Source organism: Ceratotherium simum, chromosome 16 (assembly GCF_057802395.1).
Source record: "Ceratotherium simum simum isolate JZ-2026a chromosome 16, ASM5780239v1, whole genome shotgun sequence".
Lineage (NCBI taxonomy): Eukaryota > Metazoa > Chordata > Mammalia > Perissodactyla > Rhinocerotidae > Ceratotherium > Ceratotherium simum.
The window spans coordinates 47,740,785-47,760,830 of NC_141915.1; the positions used below are offsets into that span (position 1 = coordinate 47,740,785).

The 20,046-nt window shown below is 37.4% G+C and overlaps 1 protein-coding gene across 17 annotated transcripts in view; it reads right to left on the reverse strand.

Moving 5' to 3' along the window:
* The window catches only part of BPTF (bromodomain PHD finger transcription factor), a 144,327-nt gene that overhangs the window by 35,094 nt on the left and 89,187 nt on the right, over positions 1-20,046 (reverse strand). For 10 of the 17 annotated variants that reach the window (XM_087441439.1, XM_087441448.1, XM_087441447.1 and 7 more), the window contains 10 exons: positions 16,544-16,723; positions 13,151-15,461; positions 8,826-8,950; positions 8,137-8,265; positions 6,202-6,352; positions 5,735-5,858; positions 2,381-2,627; positions 1,858-2,019; positions 1,490-1,641; positions 468-576 (listed from right to left, as the gene is read on the reverse strand). In XM_087441439.1, coding sequence (XP_087297565.1) covers positions 468-576; positions 1,490-1,641; positions 1,858-2,019; positions 2,381-2,627; positions 5,735-5,858; positions 6,202-6,352; positions 8,137-8,265; positions 8,826-8,950; positions 13,151-15,461; positions 16,544-16,723 — 3,690 coding nt within the window. The remainder of the gene's footprint in view (positions 1-467; positions 577-1,489; positions 1,642-1,857; positions 2,020-2,380; positions 2,628-5,734; positions 5,859-6,201; positions 6,353-8,136; positions 8,266-8,825; positions 8,951-13,150; positions 15,462-16,543; positions 16,724-20,046) is intronic. The other 7 variants (XM_087441451.1, XM_014789176.2, XM_087441453.1 and 4 more) reach the window with 3 other exon arrangements.

A 20,046-nucleotide genomic window follows, 5' to 3' on the forward strand; every position in this document is an offset into this window, starting at 1 on the left:
GATTTTTTTCTTTTCACTCAATCTTTACAGTCTTCAGCTTTTAATATGGGAGCTTTAACCTATTCACATTAATGAAGGGCTGGCATTGCCTCTGTATTCTTGTTTTATGCTTTCTGTTTAAATGCTTCTTAGCTGTTTTCCTGATTTTATCTCAGTTTTTTGCCACAGAGACTATTTTCTTTGCTCATTCTCTTTACTCCAATGATTTGAATGTATATATCCCATTTATCAGAGGTTTTTAAAACATTTTTAATAAGCATACTTGGATCTATTTTTCTCTAACTGGCAATGCCAGAAATTAAATAATATCTATGGATGCATCCCATGATGGATTAGAAATTTAGTGTGTTTTGAAGTCTTAATTCAAACTGGTATTTTCCAATATGTGGAGTGCCAAATACAGAGTATTATAGATCTCCTAGACTGGTTGTTTAGCTGTAAAACGATAATACTGGATGGATGAATACCTGGCTGTACCATCACAGGTGTTCGAATAATTGCCTTTCCTAGTGTTGACTGTTGGAGTGGTGTTCTAATCACCGTCATACCAGGGCGGATCTGAGGCCCTGTGATTACCTATAAATGACACAAAGGACAATGAATTAAAATGTTTTTAAAAAACTAAAGCATGATGGACTTAGAACACAGATCTTTAAACATCCTATATTGATAAACATGTCTACAGAAATGACAGAGGCTCTTGGACATTACATTGTAAATTATATTAAGCATCAGAATAAAGATGAAATTTTGAGGGGAGAAAATTTAATTCAAATGATATCATATGCAATTCCTTGTCACTGATACCAACAACAGCTTACAGACTAAAGGGAAGGAACAAGACCCAGTGAAGCTCTGCTCTATAACCACCACAGTTGCTCACAGGAAAACGCTGAGTACTATTTTTCCTGAGCTCCAACCCATATCTGTAACTCAGAGAATATAAGAGCAAGATCAGAAACCAAATATTCTTTCATAGTTCTTAAGGAGAGACTACAGAGCACGTTATTTTCAGTTTTATAGTTAGGTTCAGAACATTTTCAAGTCTGCGCAACTTTAAACCTTTTCCATAATACTAGTGCCAAAGAAATGATGTATCTCATATGCGTGCATATCAGCTGATAACAAACTAGTCCTAGTGCTGTGGACTGTAATTTTCATTCTATTTCCTAGCTGCATAGCAAGTTTCCTTGGGTGGTCAAGCACTGTCTATTATTTTACATAAAGGAATTTTCAAAATAAAATCCTAGAAAGTAATTCTTATGATTCACAAACTATACTAATGTGCGTTACAAATTAACAGTTCACGTATCATTTTTACTTAGAAATATAGCAAACAGACTTTTAAAAAATCAGTACTTTGTCATCGACTAAGTAAAAGGCAAAGGAAAATTAGAAGCTGGATTAATCCTGGAAGAGGCCATTCTAAAAATTTCAACCTGGTGTGATTAACACTTCAAAACAAAATAAGCCTGTAAAGAATTCTTACTTGTGAAGTGCTTGTCGTTCCTCCGGAGCCTGAGGTATTGGGCCTAATTGTGACTGTTGCTGTCCTGGGCTGAAATGAAGTAAAGGTCTGCTGACTTGTACCTGTACTTGATGGAATGATACCCAGGACTTTCTGCTGTACCTGAACAACACCTTAAAAAAAGATGAAGAAGTAATTAGCAACTACCTCTTTAATAAAAAGCATCAGGTTTGCTTGGTTTCTGAGGATAAACTACGTGTGGCAGGGTTGTATAGTGGACTACATAGAATGTGAGATCCGAGGACTGAAATCAGTGAAAAGGAAATGAAAAATAATGGCAACAGTATGATCTGGCAAATGTGAATTAAAACTCTTCACATTTCCCTTACCTCCTTGTGTTGCTGGCACATTTACAGCGACAATCTTGCTGTTTGCAGGAAGTGGCAGTTTGGTAATTACTTTTCCTGCCATAGTGACTGGATTGCCTGTAATTTGGAACGTCTGACCTGTGCTGGCAATGGTTGTAGCAGATGTGGCAGCTGTGCTGGTGGCTAATGGGGTATAAGACATTTAATAAGCTTTAGATTTATAATAACCAGCAACGTAGTGACTTCTAGGAAGGGCACCAATGCATGAAATGTGGCTCATTTTGTATTTTTAAGAAAAACATTCCTCTTCACTCAAAGTAAGTGAATTATGTAAATGTTGAAAGTGAAATAATGTAAAAGAGGAGTTTCACTAATGTAATATTATGAATAGTATCTGCAACAAACCAACTGGTACAGCTTGTTTGCTCAAGCAGCTGCAGAAGAAAAACAATTCTCTAAAGAAATGTTTCATTTCAGTAGGTAAAAGATTGAAATTTCTTTTTCTTGAATGAAAGCAATCTTTTATTTAATCACAGTTGTATACCTGAATTCGACTGGCCTTGCTTAACCCACGTAGCAAAGGTCTGATGGAAGTTCTTGTTCTGCTGGAATGTTACTGTTGCTGGAGACCCAACTTTAGTAGTTAGTACCATTTTAGTTCCAGTTGTAACTGAGCCACTTATGGGGGCCACCATAACTTTCTGTGCTGGAGAGATGGTGCTAGTTGTACTGTTTGTTGGGGAAGTAGTGGAAGCCGCAATTACTGTAGGCTTCTGCTGTTCCAATCGTTTCTAGAAAAGTCAGGGAGAGAAAACACGAACCAAAATAAAGTTCTAAATAAAAACAATATCATTCTGCAATAAGTGCAGCCATAATTTCTCCCAATCTAAGAAACTGGACCAAATTTCTAAAATATTTTACTTCTGAAAATATGCCCGTATAAATTTACCCTTGAATTTAATTTCTTTTTTAATTATTTATTTATTTATTTTTCTTCCAAAGCCCCAGTAGATAGATGTATGTCATAGCTGCACATCCTTCTAGTTGCTATGTGTGGGACGTGGCCTCAGCATGGCTGGAGAAGCAGTGCGTCGGTGCGCGCCCAGGATCTGAACCCGGGCCGCCAGCAGCGGAGCACGCACACTTAACCACTAAGCCACAGGGCCGGCCCATAAATTTAATTTCTCGATGAAGGCAATATTATATTTGTGACTCTAAATTGCATATACTTTATTAAAAGTAATAAGTTTTTCATAACAAAAAATTAGAAACAATCAAGTTTTTCCAGCCTGTACAAATGTCCCAGCTTTCAAGAGTGAAAATAAGAGTTATGAGTAATCTTATTGGAGACAGGAGGGAACACCCTGCTGCTCAGCGGTGGGATTTAGAGCACACAGCAAACAACGGGAATTTAAAAGGTTTCCAGTTTACTGTAATCTTAATTTATCCAATCATAAAGAACATGTCAATATTTAAATATCACGACTTAAGCTGGCGGCCTGCAATCAAGCAAGCTGAAAATTCTAAAACAATTTTTCTAGACTTCTTATATTAGTCAGTTCAAACATTTTTACAGAAAAACGACTTTAAACTATTTTATACAGAGAGGTATAATCTGATCAGGCTATAGGGTTATTAAAGACAATCTGTATATCTTTTATCATAGATTGCTGATATTTTCTGTCAGCTTACCAACACGACAGTAGAAGCTCACACATGTAAAAACAATAGGTGGCACCAACTGCAAACCTGGTGGCAGATGCTTTACCCTCATTATCATATTTGATGTTCAAACCAACCCAATAAAGTTGCTGGTATTTTGACTTTAAAGATGAGGAAAACGAGGCCCAGAAAGGTTGTGTAACTGGCCCAAGCCACAGAGAGAGTTAATGGTGGAGATGAGATGTGTACTAAGATCAAATTCCAATGCTGAAGTATCCCCAGGCCATTGGAAACTGCTCACTAATGACATCACAGCCAATCTTTTTAGGATTACTTTTGTACACATCCTATATGCCTGAAAATAATGTGAGGTATTTCACATGATTTCTCATTCCTCAGAAGACTGAATCAGTTAAAAAAAGAAAGCAAAGAAACTGAACACATATTCAGTAGTTATTTCCTGAGGGTATGCCTTCAAAGTGGGAAATATTGACTATCTTTGTAAATAAACATTTTAAAGAAATTTTTAAAAGTAAAACATTAGGGTGCCAGCCCCATGGCGTAGCGGTTAAGTGCACGTGCTCCGCTGCTGGCAGCCTGGGTTCAGATCTCAGGAACGCACCAAGGCACCACTTGTCAGGCCATGCTGTGGTGGCGTCCCATATAAAGTGGAGGAAGATGGGCACAGATGTTAGCCCCAGGACAATCTTCCTCAGCTAAAAGAGGAGGATTGACATGGATGTTAGCTCAGGGCTGATCTTCCTCACCAAAAAAAAAAGTAAAACATTAGGTTACATTGTAGAGATGACAAAACACACCCATAAAATGAAAAACAAAACAACTTGCAAGTTTTTCTATGAATGGACAGATAGATATGACAGAATCCAAAAGTGTTGTTATCTCAAACTTGGATGTAACAGTCAACCGATGTAAAAGATACATAAGGGGGGCCAGCCCTGTGGCTTAGCGGTTAAGTGCGTGCGCTCCACTGCTGGCGGCCCAGGTTCAGATCCTGGGTGCACACCAACGCACCACTTGTCCGGCCACGCTGAGGCGGCTTCCCACATACAGTAACTAAGAAGGATGTGCAACTATGACATACAACTATCTACTGGGGCTTTGGAGAGAAAAGGGAAAAAAAGGAGGAGGACTGGCAATAGATGTTAGCCCAGGGCTGGTCTTCCTTGCCAAAAAAAAGAAAAGATACACAAGAATTCGAAAAAGTGTTTTCTAAAATGTGAGAAAAAAAAGTAGTTTGTAATTTTTAAATAGTTATATGTAACTAAGTTAATGTGGTGGTCTAGTGGTTACTGTTCAGCGCTCTCATTGCCACAGCCTAGGTTCACTTCCTGGTCAGGGAACCACACCAGCCCTGCCTGTCGGCTGTCACACAGTGGTGGCAGTGTGTTGCTGTGATGCTCAAAGTTATGCCACCAATATTTCAAATACCAGCATGATCACCCGTGGTGGACAAGTTTCAGCGGAGCTTCCAGACCAGACAGACTATGAAGACGGACCTGGCCACCCACTTCTGAAAAAATTGGCCATGAAAACCCTGTGAACAGCAGCAGAGCACTGTCTGATATAGCGCCAGAAGGTGAGAGGATGGCGCAAAAGGACTCGGCAGGGTTCCACTCGGCTGTACACAGGGTGGCAGGGAGTCGGAATCAACTCAGTGGCACTAATAATAACTAAGTTAATGATATTTTAAATAGATATTTATTTACTTCATCTGTATCCTGAAAGTTTATATATTCAAGTTGGCTAAAAACTTTTATAGTATCTTCTCAATAGAAAAAAGGGGTACTCATCTTTCATATTCAGGCACATATGGTACATCATTTACAGTGTGGAAATACTAAGAAACAATTAGTAGCCTTATGAACATCAATTACAATAAAGCCTTACAGAGTTTTAGGACAGTTTGCTTTTTCATAGACTACAGAGATTTTACAGATTGAAATTTTGCAGGAAAACATTATCTTTAGAAACTAACCATTGAATTTTTAAGAGAGAAATGTTATTACAAATATTGTTCTCCAGATCTGTACACTTTTTACAAAACCACACCTTGGTGCATCCACAGAGCTATTTTCAAGTAATGAAATTAAGATTTATGTGAGATATACTTAAAAATAAAACCACATGAATATATAATCACTGTGCTTTTGGTGTGCATGAATTTGGCTAAAAATGTCAATTCGTTGCCAGGTGGGACAAGTACCAACTCCCCCACCTGCTGGGCAGCCAACCGCTGCTGTTTGAGGTGAGCCTCCATTTGGGCCTTGAAGTCCTCTGCCTTCTTCTGTTCACTAACCTTAGCCTGTTGCTCAACTGCCTGCGCTTTTTCTTTTTCCACCCTGCAGCAAAAAAGAGGAGGAACTTATCAGAAACTACCTTATTAGGCACCCGGCATCTAATATTAAATGAAATCTGGTTGACTTTCACATTGTACAAAGGTATGAAATTATTTCAATTCAAATATAAAACATTTAAATTAAAATAACTAGAAACTGACAAATGGATAATAACAAATTCAAATTAGAAACAGGACCTTAATAAACGATACACAGCTAGCACTTAAAACCAAAAAGTAGAGTAAAATTAACTAGGACATACTGAATAAACTATTAAAGGGGTAATTCTTTAATTCTGAAGTGATAAAATCTTCAAATATCTGATCACGTGTTAACATTTCCTTACCTCTCAGCAAACGCCCTGATCTCCCATAATTCCAACTCTTCCTCTGCTACCCAAGTTTCGATAATAACAGGGCCAGTTTGCTTGGGCGTTTCTGGTCTTTTTGGCCGCAATGCACTTGATCGAAGGCCTTTTCTCTGAGGTGTAGGTGTTTCTTTGGAAAAGAAGTCAGAGTATTTTAAGCAATATAGCTTCTAAAATTACAGTACTGCTGGCATTTCCTTTTACATCAAGAAAAGCAGGAGCTGGCAAACTTTCTTAAACGGCCAGATGGTAAATACTTTAGACTATGCAGGCCAGATGGTCTCTGTTACAACTACTCAACTCTGCCTTGTATCATGAAAGGAGCCAAAGACAATACATAAGGTAGTAAGTGTGACTATATTCCAATCAAACTTTATTAACAAAAGCAGGCAGTGGGCCAAACTACTCATAGGCCATGGTTTGCTGGCCTCTGATATAAAAGGCCTATGAGCCTTTACACAGCCTGTTCCCTCTGGAACACTATTCCTACCCTCCCTCCCCTTCATTTGACTAATGCCTATACATCCTTGAGACCCCAACACGGATACAACTTCCTTCAAGAAGCCTAGGTCGTTCCTCCCACCCTTGGGCTCAGTGTCCCTGCCATGTACAACTCTGGCAATGTGTACTTCCCCACCACAGCACTAAGAAGGCGGATTTGAGAGTTCCCAATGTAAAGAAGGGATCTGAAACTATTAATAGATAAAATCTCCTAATGATAAAGATTTTAAAAATGACAAGTAGGGAAAGACAAGAATTGGACTTTCTTGTATGTTCAGGGAACAGGGAAGCAGCAGAAAAAAACTGAAACAGCATCAGGACTTGCACTGTACAAAGTGATACAAGCCAAAGAAAAGTGATTCAAGGAGACTGCGGTGGTTTGCACTGATGGCTGCGGGGTCAAAACTGAAGACTAGTCAGGAACACCTTCTTCCATCTGTGTCTCTACCTATCAACTGAGCTGCCTATTTATCTTCCAGGAAAACACTGTTTTAATTATGCTAATATTTCACCATCTACTAGGACAGGTACTCTCTCTTATTGATGTTCTTTTCAAAAAGGCCATTCTCAGTCATTTATTCTCCAAGATGAACTTCTGAGTTAATTCAATCAAATTTCAAAATTTAAATTTATACATCTGGGGACAATTAACTTCTATAAAATAGTATGCTACTATCTAAGGATTTTCTTTTTACACATTTCCTAATAGTTTTTTTTCCTAAATATTTTTACTGCACATATAAAATAAAATTATTGATGTTTTGTCTTTTTACATCTTGAATCTGGACAGCTTACTGAACTTTTCAGTGTTAACAGTTTTGATTCTCATGTATGGTAGTACAAGACTATAACCTTTTCTTTGCTTCCTTGAGAACAGGGGCTGGATCTCATTCTTCTATGTATTTGCTGCCTCGTGCCTATCATGTAGATGGTCTATAAATGTTTCCTGAGAAACTCTTTATGTCTCTCAGATTATTCCTACCCTGAGCGCTGAAGTATTTCACAATAGCTTTAACCCTTGAGTCAACAAATCTTCACTGACCACCCGTGTCAGATTCTGCCGCAGGTGCCAGGACTACAACAAACCAGATTGACTAGGTGGCTGCCCTCATGGAGCTGATGGTCTGATGTCAATCACTGCTCCACCCCTTAATTATAAGAGGTATTATTATAGCCCTTTGTACCCTCCCTGTGCTTGGCACAAAGCCTGTAGGCATCAATGTGTCCCTGGCGGAATCTTGCTATGTTTATTACATAAATACCATTTTTTAAATATATTAGTTTGTAATGAAAAGATATCTTTTTCAAAAGTTGAATAAAGAGTTAAGGAAACAATTATAATCAAATTTTAATTCATAAAAGATGTGGCTAACAGGTCAATAAGGAAAGAACAGAATTCTTTCTATTCCTTACCTTTTGGGGCTTCTGGAACTCCAATGGGGCAAATGATTTTCCTGATACAATATTCAGATCGAATGCCATAAGGACCAACATCTCGCCTCTTAATTATTTCTGTTGTTGTGATTTCAGTTTCAGATGTTTCTATGGTGATTTAATTCACACAGTATTAATAACCACCTAAGATATTCAGAGACTAAAAAGGTACAACATCTGGTGCTTTAAAAAAGAGACACACACGGAAGAAACTTTCGGAAACGTTTGATTAATTAACGACTACAGGATCACTGCTAGACTGCAATAATACTGAGTTTCTTCCGCACTGAAAACTTCTAAACTGACCAAAATGCTGTTTGGGGGCAGCTTAGTTCCTGGTGGCAAAACTCAGTCAAAACAATAAAAATCCTAGGAGAGAAGCAGCAAGCACAGGGTTCCAGATGTCCCAGTTTAAATGATTTATACACTACCATAATAAATATCTTTAAAAAATTCAGACTGGTTCACATGTAAGCAACTCACCTTATAATTTGAACCACCCTTCCCGGCCCCCAGGATTACATAGCATGTGTTGCCAAACTTTACCAAAGCTGTATTTTTAAAACACAAGCATTATATTTTAATAAAAAACAGATATGCTTAAAATTAAGTGAACTATCAAGTGATTTTCTCTTTTAAACTTAAACTAGAAAATAAAAAACCCTTACCTGTCCGTGTAGTCCCTCCTCCTGGAGGAGCCTTGGCTGCCATGTCATCCCATCTCAGACTTGCCCACAGTAACCGTAACATAAGGCTCACTCCCGCTAAGGACTTTACGGTCTGAAGTCTATACCTGAAAGAAAAACCACATATGTATGTATATACACACAAACACACACACGTTCTATTAAACTGAAGGACTGCTTCTTGCCCTCAGTATGACATCAATATGTATCATACAGTTTTATAAGCACTTTGGCTACTATATATCCCTTAATAAAAGAACTTTTTCTTCCTAGGTATAACATGCAACTAACAACTTAAAAAGGGTCTGTAGTCACTTCAAATGCCATATAAATTTGTAAACCGAGCATGTTTCATTGCAAGATTGATAAGGCAACAATTTATAAAGATTTTATAAACTTAGCCTAATTCCAAAACGTGTTAGAAAAATTATGAAGAAGAGTAAACATAGAGAAATAAATAGTTGTGTTACGTGTTAAAAGAGTTTTGAAGAATAAAATCTTAACTGATTGATTTTTGCTGAAACAAACTAAAAATGTTGAAATTTTGTCAAAAAGCAAAACAAAACCAAAAAGACCTTGCATAGCCAATAAGATCTTTTCAAATGGACAGAAAATTTTGTATCCAAATGGTGGTTCTGCAAAACATGAACTACTGGATGATGAATATGCTAATAGTAATAACACTTTAAAAACAGTATAGTTTTGAAATCCTACAATACAACAAATAATAAAATGGACAATACTGTATTAGTTACTAATCAGGAGACAAAGGAATCTGTGTTCAGGTTTTTTCAAAGCATTGTGTGTGAAGTTATTGAACATTTTAGATACTCTTTTAAAAATAATATTAAAAACACATTTCAAAACGAATTTATAACTGCAATGAATATCACGTCCTAAGATGGAATTAAGCGTAAAACATTTTAAAGCAGCCCTAGGCTGTCAATTCTCTATTAGTGGTCTTTGTGTAATTAAATACTTTGTTGACATTTCCACATACATAAATGAATACACTGGTTGATTTCGGTGTAGAGAAAACCTATAAAACTAAAATAATTTCCTCCTCTAACAGAGGTAGAAGGTAAATCTTAGACAATTTGTATTTGAAAGGCAATGCTTTCTATCCTTAAGATTAAGTTGGAGAAATGCACAAAGTGAGAAAGGGAAAGCTCTAGCCAAAAGGTTGCTGCAACTTCTTAACTTCCCATCTCCACCTGTGACACCATGATTTTCTTTGTTGTGCTGTCACCCTGTGAATCCTCTGACCTGGACAGAATAATTCTTAAATTAGAGGGCAAATATTAGCTAGTGCAGGGATGTCCCCAGAGGGGGAAAGTGTCTGTCACTTTCAGACCACACCCTAAAAAATGCCTAAGGAACTTTAGACTCATGGGAGAAAGCAAATTAATATTTACTCGGAAAGAGAAGTTTTTTCTTATTCTCTCTCTTCTTCCTCCAAGTATGCTCTACTGTCAAACAACAACTTTAAAGCATCTCTATTTTACAATGGAAACAACACCAGGTGGGGAACACACCTCATGCGTTATCAGCTTGTTCATTTCTTTCCTCATTCAAAAAATATTTGAGTGCCTTCTATGTGTAAGACTACATGAAAGGAGCGGGAACACAGACATGAATTATAATCTGTTATTGCATCCTCAGAAGCTGTGTCAGACGAAAGCACAAGGGAGGGGCATGATCTGGCTCAAGGATGGGGATTAGAGCTTTGAGCCTCAAAGGACAAAGATGTTGGGGTGGCTGACTGAAGGCAATGGACACACATATGCTTAGAAGGAAAGTACAGAAGAACACTCACTTCTTCCCAGAAACCACATCTGGTGTGCTGTGGATGGAGGGAAGGGGTGTGGAGGTGTAGCAAGACATGAGGCTGGCATGAGAGAGGAAGCAGAGCCAGAATGTGTTGCACCAAATAGAAGGATTAAAGAAGAGCATTAAAGATGATCTATATTAAAACCTCTGAAATTTAGCCAGTGTTGGATGGGTTGTAAAGGGAAGTACTTCTCACAGATGTGGTGTACAGGTGACAAACACTTTCCCTCTCCCAGCCTGGCAGTAATTAACTCGTCCCCTTTAAATGCTTGCTCAGCTCAGTCAGAATTCACAAGATAGATCTGCATTTTAGGAGGATCCTTCTGGCAGCACTGTGGAGACAACTACTGTTTCAAAGTGATAATGAAACACAGAATCAGGGCCTGGGGAGAAGGGAGTAAGGGAATGGACAGTGTGGAGGGAAAAAGAGGCCCTAATGAGTCGATGAGACAAGTTTCACTTTTTCAATACTGCTCAGCTTTAACATTAAATTAATAAAATCAAACACATGCCTTTGGCATTCTTAGCTCCTACACTAAGGATCAGACATATTTTATTCAAATGTGAGTATAAAAATGCATTTCACATGCATGGTTTTTATAGCGATACGTTTTTCAAAAATGCATTCTTGAAGTCAAGAATAATTTACACATTCACCCATGCCTCCGTTAGAAGAGATTATGTTTCTCCCAACTTCAGCAAATTCAGACATTAGCATATACTGGAAGGCAATATCTGTTTAAAATGTACAGGAAGGTATTTCCTTCCATTAAAAAATGAGAAATTAACTAAACAGATACAAATTGTGCCCACAGCGCATATTAAAACATAACAATACAAGGCTCCTGAAACCCAGCCGTGCAGAAAAGGGCCCTGGGCAACACTTGATCAAAACTGGTTCAGAGAAAAGTGCTTCCCAGTTGAGCCTACCTTCCATTTCAGAATAGAAAAGAGCAGAAAGGTCGGCCTCCACAACTGCCAGGTCATTTTAATGAAAGTATTTGTACACAGTAACTTTTCCAGTGGGAAAGAAGTTACCTGCAGGACAGTCAAGGATACATTTTGGGACCGCTCTCAATGAAGAAAGCAGAAAAGTGCAGAGTAATCCTACAAATCCATGAACTGTAATGAAGAGTTCCTTGATTCCCTGCAGGATTCTGCAAATCCTTCATTGCAGGCCCTGCAGAGAAATTGTACTTTTCAGCTGTCTCTATTGAATGTGTAATGGAGTGATGATATTTTAATTCAAATCAAAAGATGCGTATAAAAAACTTGGTCAAACCAACTATGACTAGTCATATTAATAAGTTAATCCCTTTATAGTGAGTACTCATTTACACTCTTTTTTTTGGTCTTTTGTAATACTAGCTAATTGTCATATCAAGGAAACAAAAAAGCATGATTTTAACTTAAAGAAACTGGAACCATATTAACGACACACAGAAAAGCAGCCTACAGTGGAATGGAGTCTGCACAGCCACTTGCTGAAGTGATCCATTTCAGGATCCCAGCAAGGTCTAACTGCAGCTGCGACTGTTCCTGACTTCTGGGCATGTCCCACAGGACTCTTATGTTCTCAATGTCTATGTTCCATCCTTTTCAATTGTAAGGGTGCAAAGATAAAAAGACGAAGACATGAAGAAGGACAAAGCAAGGACAAATATGTGAAATGTGATACAGCAGATAAAGTACTGGATGGGGTTTAGGAAAACCGGGCACTATTCCTAACTGTCCCTCTGTGGCCAGAGGCAAATTGTTATATATCTAGGAAAGAGAAGAACTTCTAAGATCCTTTCCCAATATAAAATGACATGATCTTACAACTGCCAGCACTATTTACTTATGACTCATTCCCAAAGCTTAATGCCCAGAAAATTTTAAATTAAAACTATTTCTGGGTTTTAAAAAAATCCCTAAGGAATCTCAGAGACTACCTTTTCTCACATAAATAACGGAGAACTCTAAAACAAATGTTTATCATGTAAATAAGTTACATTAGGAAGCTTTCCACATTATGATGAACCTTGTGTGATTTACAGGAAGGATTCCTGTCTTACGTTTTTATGAATTACCTAGCAGAAATAAAATACAAACATTCCAGAAAATTGGTGATTATCCAATTCTGCAATTATCTCATTCCCAGAGCAAATACATGGCAATAACTTGGAAGTTTAGACTACAAAAACAACCATGTTTGACATATTTCTTTTGTTTTGTGAGAAGTAAAACTGAATTTCATTTTAAATGATTCCTTTATATTTTCAGTTGTTAAACATTTTTTCCTAAGTAAACTTTAGTACCTACCAGCTGGCCAAGTTCAAAACTTTCTGTATCTTATTTCCATTATGAACTTTGGCCATTAAATATATGCTTCCCTGTCTTATCTCTATTATCCCATTTAAAAAAAATGAGATAGTCTTATTAGATAATTCCTTTAAAACTTTATCCTTTTCCCAAATACATTTTAAAGTACATACCTCCATGTGATACCAAAGGTTGGTCTGGGAGATGGATATGGCCATATATCCAAGGCAGGTTTTGCATTGTAATTAAAATAGGGGACTTCTCGGATTCCTCCTTTTCTGGCCAACTTTTTTAAGTCATCATTAGGCAAAACAAATATGCTCTTCTTGCTGCTCTTGGTGATAAACTTTCTATAGGATGGCAGAGCTGTACCTGAGCGAGTCTTTTTGGGTCTTGAAAATTTCATGAGTTTCACTTTGTCCCTTGTGGAATATTCTTTGCTCACAGTCATAGATGTTACCAGAGTGCCTCCTGCGGTAGTCAGTGAGTCTGTCACGGTTGTGGTGACCACGGTTTTGCTCTGTTCCTTCACAGAGATAATGTCCACACTGCTCCCTGTGGAGGGCGTGGAAAGCTTCGTTACTGTTGTTGTGGTGGTTGTGACAGTGGATTTGGCACAATTTTCTGTAGCAGAGACCACAGTTTGCTTATCACCTTTTGCTACCTTGATTACGGTTTTTGATTCTGTGGCCACTGTGGATGTCATGGTGGTGACTTCTGTGATGACTGTTTTTCTTTTAGATTCTCCACTGACATTTTCATCTTTGTTGGTGGGCAGACCATTTTCATCAATGAAATCATTACTAAGGTTAGATTCCTCTCCAGAAGTAATAGGTGATGGAGTAACTTTCTTAACTTCTGAGGTTTCAATTTCCATATCTTCTACCTGATTTGTTGAACTGCTTTCTGGACGAGGTGGTGGAGATGTGGTAGCTTGTGCACTCTCAGACTCTTTGGTCGATAGCAGGGTCTCTAGGCCATCTTGGTAGTCACCTTCAGCATCTGAAGATCTCAGTAAAGATGATTTTGTTTCCAAGTCGTTTTTTTCATTAAAATCTTCCATGATGACATCACCATTCATGAATGGCTTTATAGCAGATTCTTTAACAGTCAAAGACTTAATATCATTTTCAGGAATTATTTTATTTATATTATTAACCTTTGGTTCAATGTCACCACTTACTACTTTACTCTCAGAGATTTCTTTCAAGCATTCACCTTTCAAATATACTTTAGGCTTATTATCTTTTCCATTTATTTGAAAGGCACTTGCTTTCTGTCCTTTCTTTTCAGACTCTCGATTTTCATTATTCTTTTTGTCAGTGATATTTTTTAGATTTATTTGAGCAACACATTTATTAACCAGTCTCTCCTCTAATTTCTGTTCTTGACTTGGTTTTTTACCATTTGCTTCAGTTACCTTACCCTGCAGCCTGTCATCACAGTTTCCAGTGGACTTCTCTGAAACAAACTCATGTTTCAATGGTTCCATGTCTTCAACGCTTTGTTCTTGAGTTATGAACTGTTCAGAAATACTTTCATTGCTATTCTGAACAATCATATCTTCTTCACTGCTGTCTTGAATAGACATAGTATCAGAACTATTTTCCAAAGTGCTATTATATTCAGAATCACATCCCAGTTTTCCTTCAAAGTCCACTGCTTTTGACAGAGATGGTATATCTCTATCACTGCTACTTTTCGGTACTGATGGAAGTAAAGGGCTCTGGGAAGGAGAAACAATGGTGTCATTATCCTCCTGTATAAGTGGTTTTTTGTTCTTATAGACCAAAGTACCAATTTCATCTGCACTGGCTAGTTTAGAGTCATCAAGGAGAAAATCACTTCCTTTTGTTTTAATCTTACTGGGTTCCTGGCCTTTACTGGCAGGTTCAGAGAGACTCTCATCTATGTCATTTCCAATGGAATTTTGTTTCTGACAGTTTGTCTCTGGGCTCTGAACGGAGACGTCATCTAACACTTGATCTTTTGGATAAAGTTTGTTTGCTGTATGATCAGGATCACTGATTCCAAGAATTGAGGAATCACTTGGTGAACATCCCCGAATCAAGTCTTCAGATGTATAGTTACTTGCATTAAGGCTTTGTTCTTGTCTAAGCAAGTCACTTTGACACCCTTCTTTTGCTTTTGTTATTATTGATGACTCAGACAGACTTTTCAACGAACTTGTAGAGGTCTTTCCTATACCCTTAATTCCACCTTCCAACTTCATTTTTTCGAGGCGCTGTTTTTCTTCCAGTGTAAACTGTTTAATTCTCCTTTCAAGAAGTCCATCTAGTTTGGATGATTTACTTTTCTTTTTATAACTAGTCCTTAGATGAAAACCCTCACTGACATTCACCACGTCTACTTGAGGACTTTCCTGACAATTTATATGTGACTCTGTTTTCTCATCATCGTCTACTTCCATTGGTTCTTCCTTAAAGGATTTATCATTTTCAGAATCTAAAACTTCTTTTACATCTGTGAAACAAAGACATTTACATAAGTGTAATTTTTAGTCTTAAATGTAGAATTCATGATAATATTTTTAAAAACTACCAATTTTTCTTATTTTCACTCAAGAGCTTAGATATAAATATCTATATATTTCAAAGTTTCTGATATGATTAAAATAGGTCAATGGACAGGGTTAAACTTTATAAAAGATTAAAAAATACATATATGCCAAATATTTAAATATTCTGATTCTTAGTATCTAAAAATGGAATGCCATAATAAAAAATAATTTAGTTACAGCTATTGCATACACCAGTAGAGTACCTTCATGTAAGATTTTGTATAAGTATTTTATAGTTATAAAATATCTTATGGCTCATGAATTATCTAGCTTATCTAGTTTTTAAAAATCGACTTTTCATAAAAGACAATGTAAGTTCCTCAAAAGGTTGAACGAACAGTTATCTCACAACCCAACAACTCCACTCCCAGGTATTTACTCAAGAGAAATGAAAACATACGTCCACACAAGAACTTGTACACGAATGTTTATATCAGCATTATTTGTAATAGCCAAAAAAGTAGAAACAACCCAAATGTCCGCCAACTGATGAACGGATAAACAAAATGTGGCACATCCATACAATGGAATATTATCCGAAAATAAAAAAGGATGAAGGAATACTAATATATGCTACAATATGGATGAACTTTGAAAACAGTACGCTAAGTGAAAGAAGCCAGTCACAAAGGATCACATGTTACATGATTCCACTTATATAGAATGTCCAAAATAGGCAAAGCCATAGTCTTGGTGGGCTGGGGGGATTTAGGGAGGACTGGGAACTGACTGCTAATGGGTATGAGGTTTCTTTTTGGGGTGATGAAAATTCTAAAATTGATTGTGGTGATGGTTAAACAACTCTGTGAAACACTAAAAACCACTGAATTGTATACTTTAAATAGGTGAATCATATGGCATGTGAATTATGTTTCAATAAAGCTGTTACCAGAAAAAGATAATGCAGTACCTTTCCTGCTGTGTGAACTAGATCCAGTGCATTCTCATCACCCCCAGGCTGCCCTCCACACTCGACTCTCCTTACCTTGGTCGTTCTTCTCAGTAATCTTTGAAATGTCCATTTCACTTTGGTCTGCTCCTTTTGCAGCATCTGAATCTTTTACCTCGTCTTTTTCAGAATCAGGTTCTGTTTTTATTTTTTTTGGACTTTGTGGACTTTTTCTTCTATCTGATTCATCCATATTTTCATCCATATTATTTTTGGCTGAAAAGAACCGAGTATACAGTAACTACAGGTATTTCGAATATTAACAACTTACTTTAATATATCTAGTTTAGTGGAAATTATCAAGTATTTTCCAGCAATTTATACTCCATTATTTCTTATTTAAAAAGTTGAAGATACTACATACTTTCTTATATGCTCAGCTGACCTAAAGCATAAAAAGAAGGACTGCATTTTATTTATTTTTTTATTTATTTTTTTTTTAAAGATTTTTTATTTATTTATTTTTCCCCCAAAGCCCCAGCAGATAGTTGTCTGTCATAGCTGCACATCCTTCTAGTTGCCGTATGTGGGACGCGGCCCCAGCATGGCCAGAGGAGCGGTGCGTCAGTGCGCACCCGGGATCCGAACCCGGCCGCCGGCAGCACAGTGCGCGCACTTAACCGCCAAGCCACGGGGCCGGCCCCAGGACTGCATTTTAGATGTGCTTCAGAAGCCTTCACATGAGACTATTTCAACCCGTTCAATGACTTCAGAAAGTCTGTATCGGTGGCTTCTAACATACCTTGTGTTCAAGAACCATATTAGAACTGGATAAATGCTATGATCCCCTACCAAGAGAAAAGGTACATACACAAATTTTTGTAATCAATTTCAATGGATTCTTGGACAACCTTGAAGTTTATCCATGGACTCCAGGTGAAGAATACTTAAGTCTGTATCATAGAATGAAAAAGACTTAAGAGAAATAACCAAATGCAGTGTGTTGCTTTGTTTGGACCTGATTTACTGCCAACAGTAAAACAGCATCTCTGAGATAACTGGGGCAATCAGAATATGAGCTGAGAATCAGAGGATTAATATGTTAAATATTATTAATTTGTTGAATGTGATAATGGCATGATGGTTATGGAAAAAAAAGTCCAGTTCAGTTAGAGATATATACTGAACTACTTTTGATAAATAACATGATTTCTGGGATTTGCTTTAAATACAGGGAAAAAATTCCAGGAAAAAAAGTGGGCAGTGACAATTAAAAGAAGAGTGATAGAATTTGATAACTGTTGAAGATGAATGATGGTTACCTGGGAGTTCATTATTCTCTTCCATTTTTGTGTAGTTTCAAATTTTCCATAAGAAAAAAAAAAAATCAAACCCACAAAACAGAACTATTGCCTAGATAAACATTCTTGGGCCTTAGAGGGATTTTCTACCTTTTTCTTCTTCACTTGAACCCAAATATCCCAAGGACTTAGCAAGGCGTACCTATTTTTTACTTAAATGAATGACTCCTTCCAGAAAAGTTTGGCTGAGGGAAGGGAAAAGTGTGCAAAAAATACACTCAGTACCTGTCAAGACAACAGGATACTGGTGAGGGAAGAGAAGAATCATAAAAAAGGGTGATGGGGTATGTCCGGATCTCACAGGCAACAAAAGGACAAAAAACTAAACTGATACTCTCCTTATTCAATGCTTCTTTAGTTATTTCAGAACAACGAGGCAATATTTTTTCAATGGTTTCAAGTTGCTCGAAAAGAGCTTTATATGACAGTGGTAGCCCCATTTACAAGCTATAAGAAGCCTGATATTTAAATTCGACAACTGGGCCGGCCCCGTGGCTTGGTGGTTAAGTGCGCGCGCTCCGATGCTGGTGGCCCGGGTTCGGATCCCGGGGGCGCACCGAGGCACCACTTCTCCGTCCATCCTGAGGCCGAGTCCCACATACAGCAACTAGAAGGATGTGCAGCTATGACATACAACTATCTACTGGGGCTTTGGGGGAAAAAATAAATAAATAAAATCTTTAAATTCGACAACTAAAAAATGTTTGGGTTTTTTTTGTCCTATTAAAAGTCTTCTTGACATAAAGAATATTAATATATATCCTTTATTAAAGCTTATTAATTAACGTGCAAAACAAATGCATATGTCTGAGTTAGAAGAGGTTAGAGATAAGGGACACAGTCAGCAGCCAAACAAGCTGAACACTCTGGTCTTCTGAGGCTATGTCAAGTGTTCCCTGAACTGCATTTCTCTCTGTTTTTCAACACATCTGTGCCTCTATATGATCAGATTAGATTAGCCGTGATTATAGGGACCAATAGTTCTGAGATTTTAAACAGCATAATTTACACTGATACACACCAACAGTATATAAATACACTGTTGCCTTCACTGTAATTCCCACTCTGGAGTTAAGCTAAGCTAGCAATGTACACTGCTGCTCTCTTCCCTGCTACCACCCGGGAGGAACAGCTCAAAAGATGCTAGAAGATCAACTCAGTACCTGACTGGATAAAGGCCCAGATTTGGACAGTGGGAAACACTATGCTAAGGAAAGCAGATACAAAATAAATTTGCAAAAGCCTAAATATTTTGCATATTGATAATGTGGATTTTATTACACAGGTGAAACCAGGTCAGACACAATTAAACAAAAGCGCTCTATAATTCTAAGTGCTACATGGGCAACTGGAGCAACAAAATGGTAATAAAAAATTGTAACAATCTTTTGGAATTTATTATAATGGACATTTAGCTTGAATATAATCAGATAATAAGAGAACTGAATATTTCTATTTAGCAAAGAGAAACATTTATTGAGCATCTACTATGTGCTAGACACTCCTGGTTCCTATAAATAAATTCCAGTGAGCCTTATAAAATACATATTTTTTCTGTTAAAAGGTAATCCAATGATAACTTTCCCAAATTAAGAGTTTCAAAAATCTACCAGTCCGGGTTTCACCAGAACCATTCACAAGGAAGCCAAATCTGTTAGCTAGGTATGTAAATAATACTTATTTGGCACTATAGCATACGCTTCTTGGGAAAGGACACAGCACAATATAAATTAGCAAACTATATTGCATAGTGCACAGAACTGCTTTTGAAAATCGCTTAGATAACAAAGGAGGGACCGCACAGTAGAGTGCAAAAGGGCAATCGAAGCCAGAAGACATGGTTCCAGCCAGGATTCTATCACTCCATCTGTGTGAACTTCAGTATGTGCTTAATATCTTCTTGAAATAATTTGCTCACGTAACATTAGTTTCAAAATACATGGTCTCTTAAAAGGGCAGTTCACCGCTAGAGTTCTGTGATTCTAAATACCAAAACTATTAGCCAGTAGCATAAATTGGGTTAATACCTCATTTATGTGATAGTGTTACGGAAGCCTCTATCACTTCCTTTCTGGTTTTTGGTATGTGCTACAATGCTGGGTTACCAGATATGTGAGTCCTCAAGAAGCCAAGCAGTACTGAATTTAAGATTTTAGAAAAATAATTAGGTGGCTGAGGGCTTTTGTTTTTAAACAAATTCTATTCTATCATCTTTCTTTAATTGAAATCCTGGATATC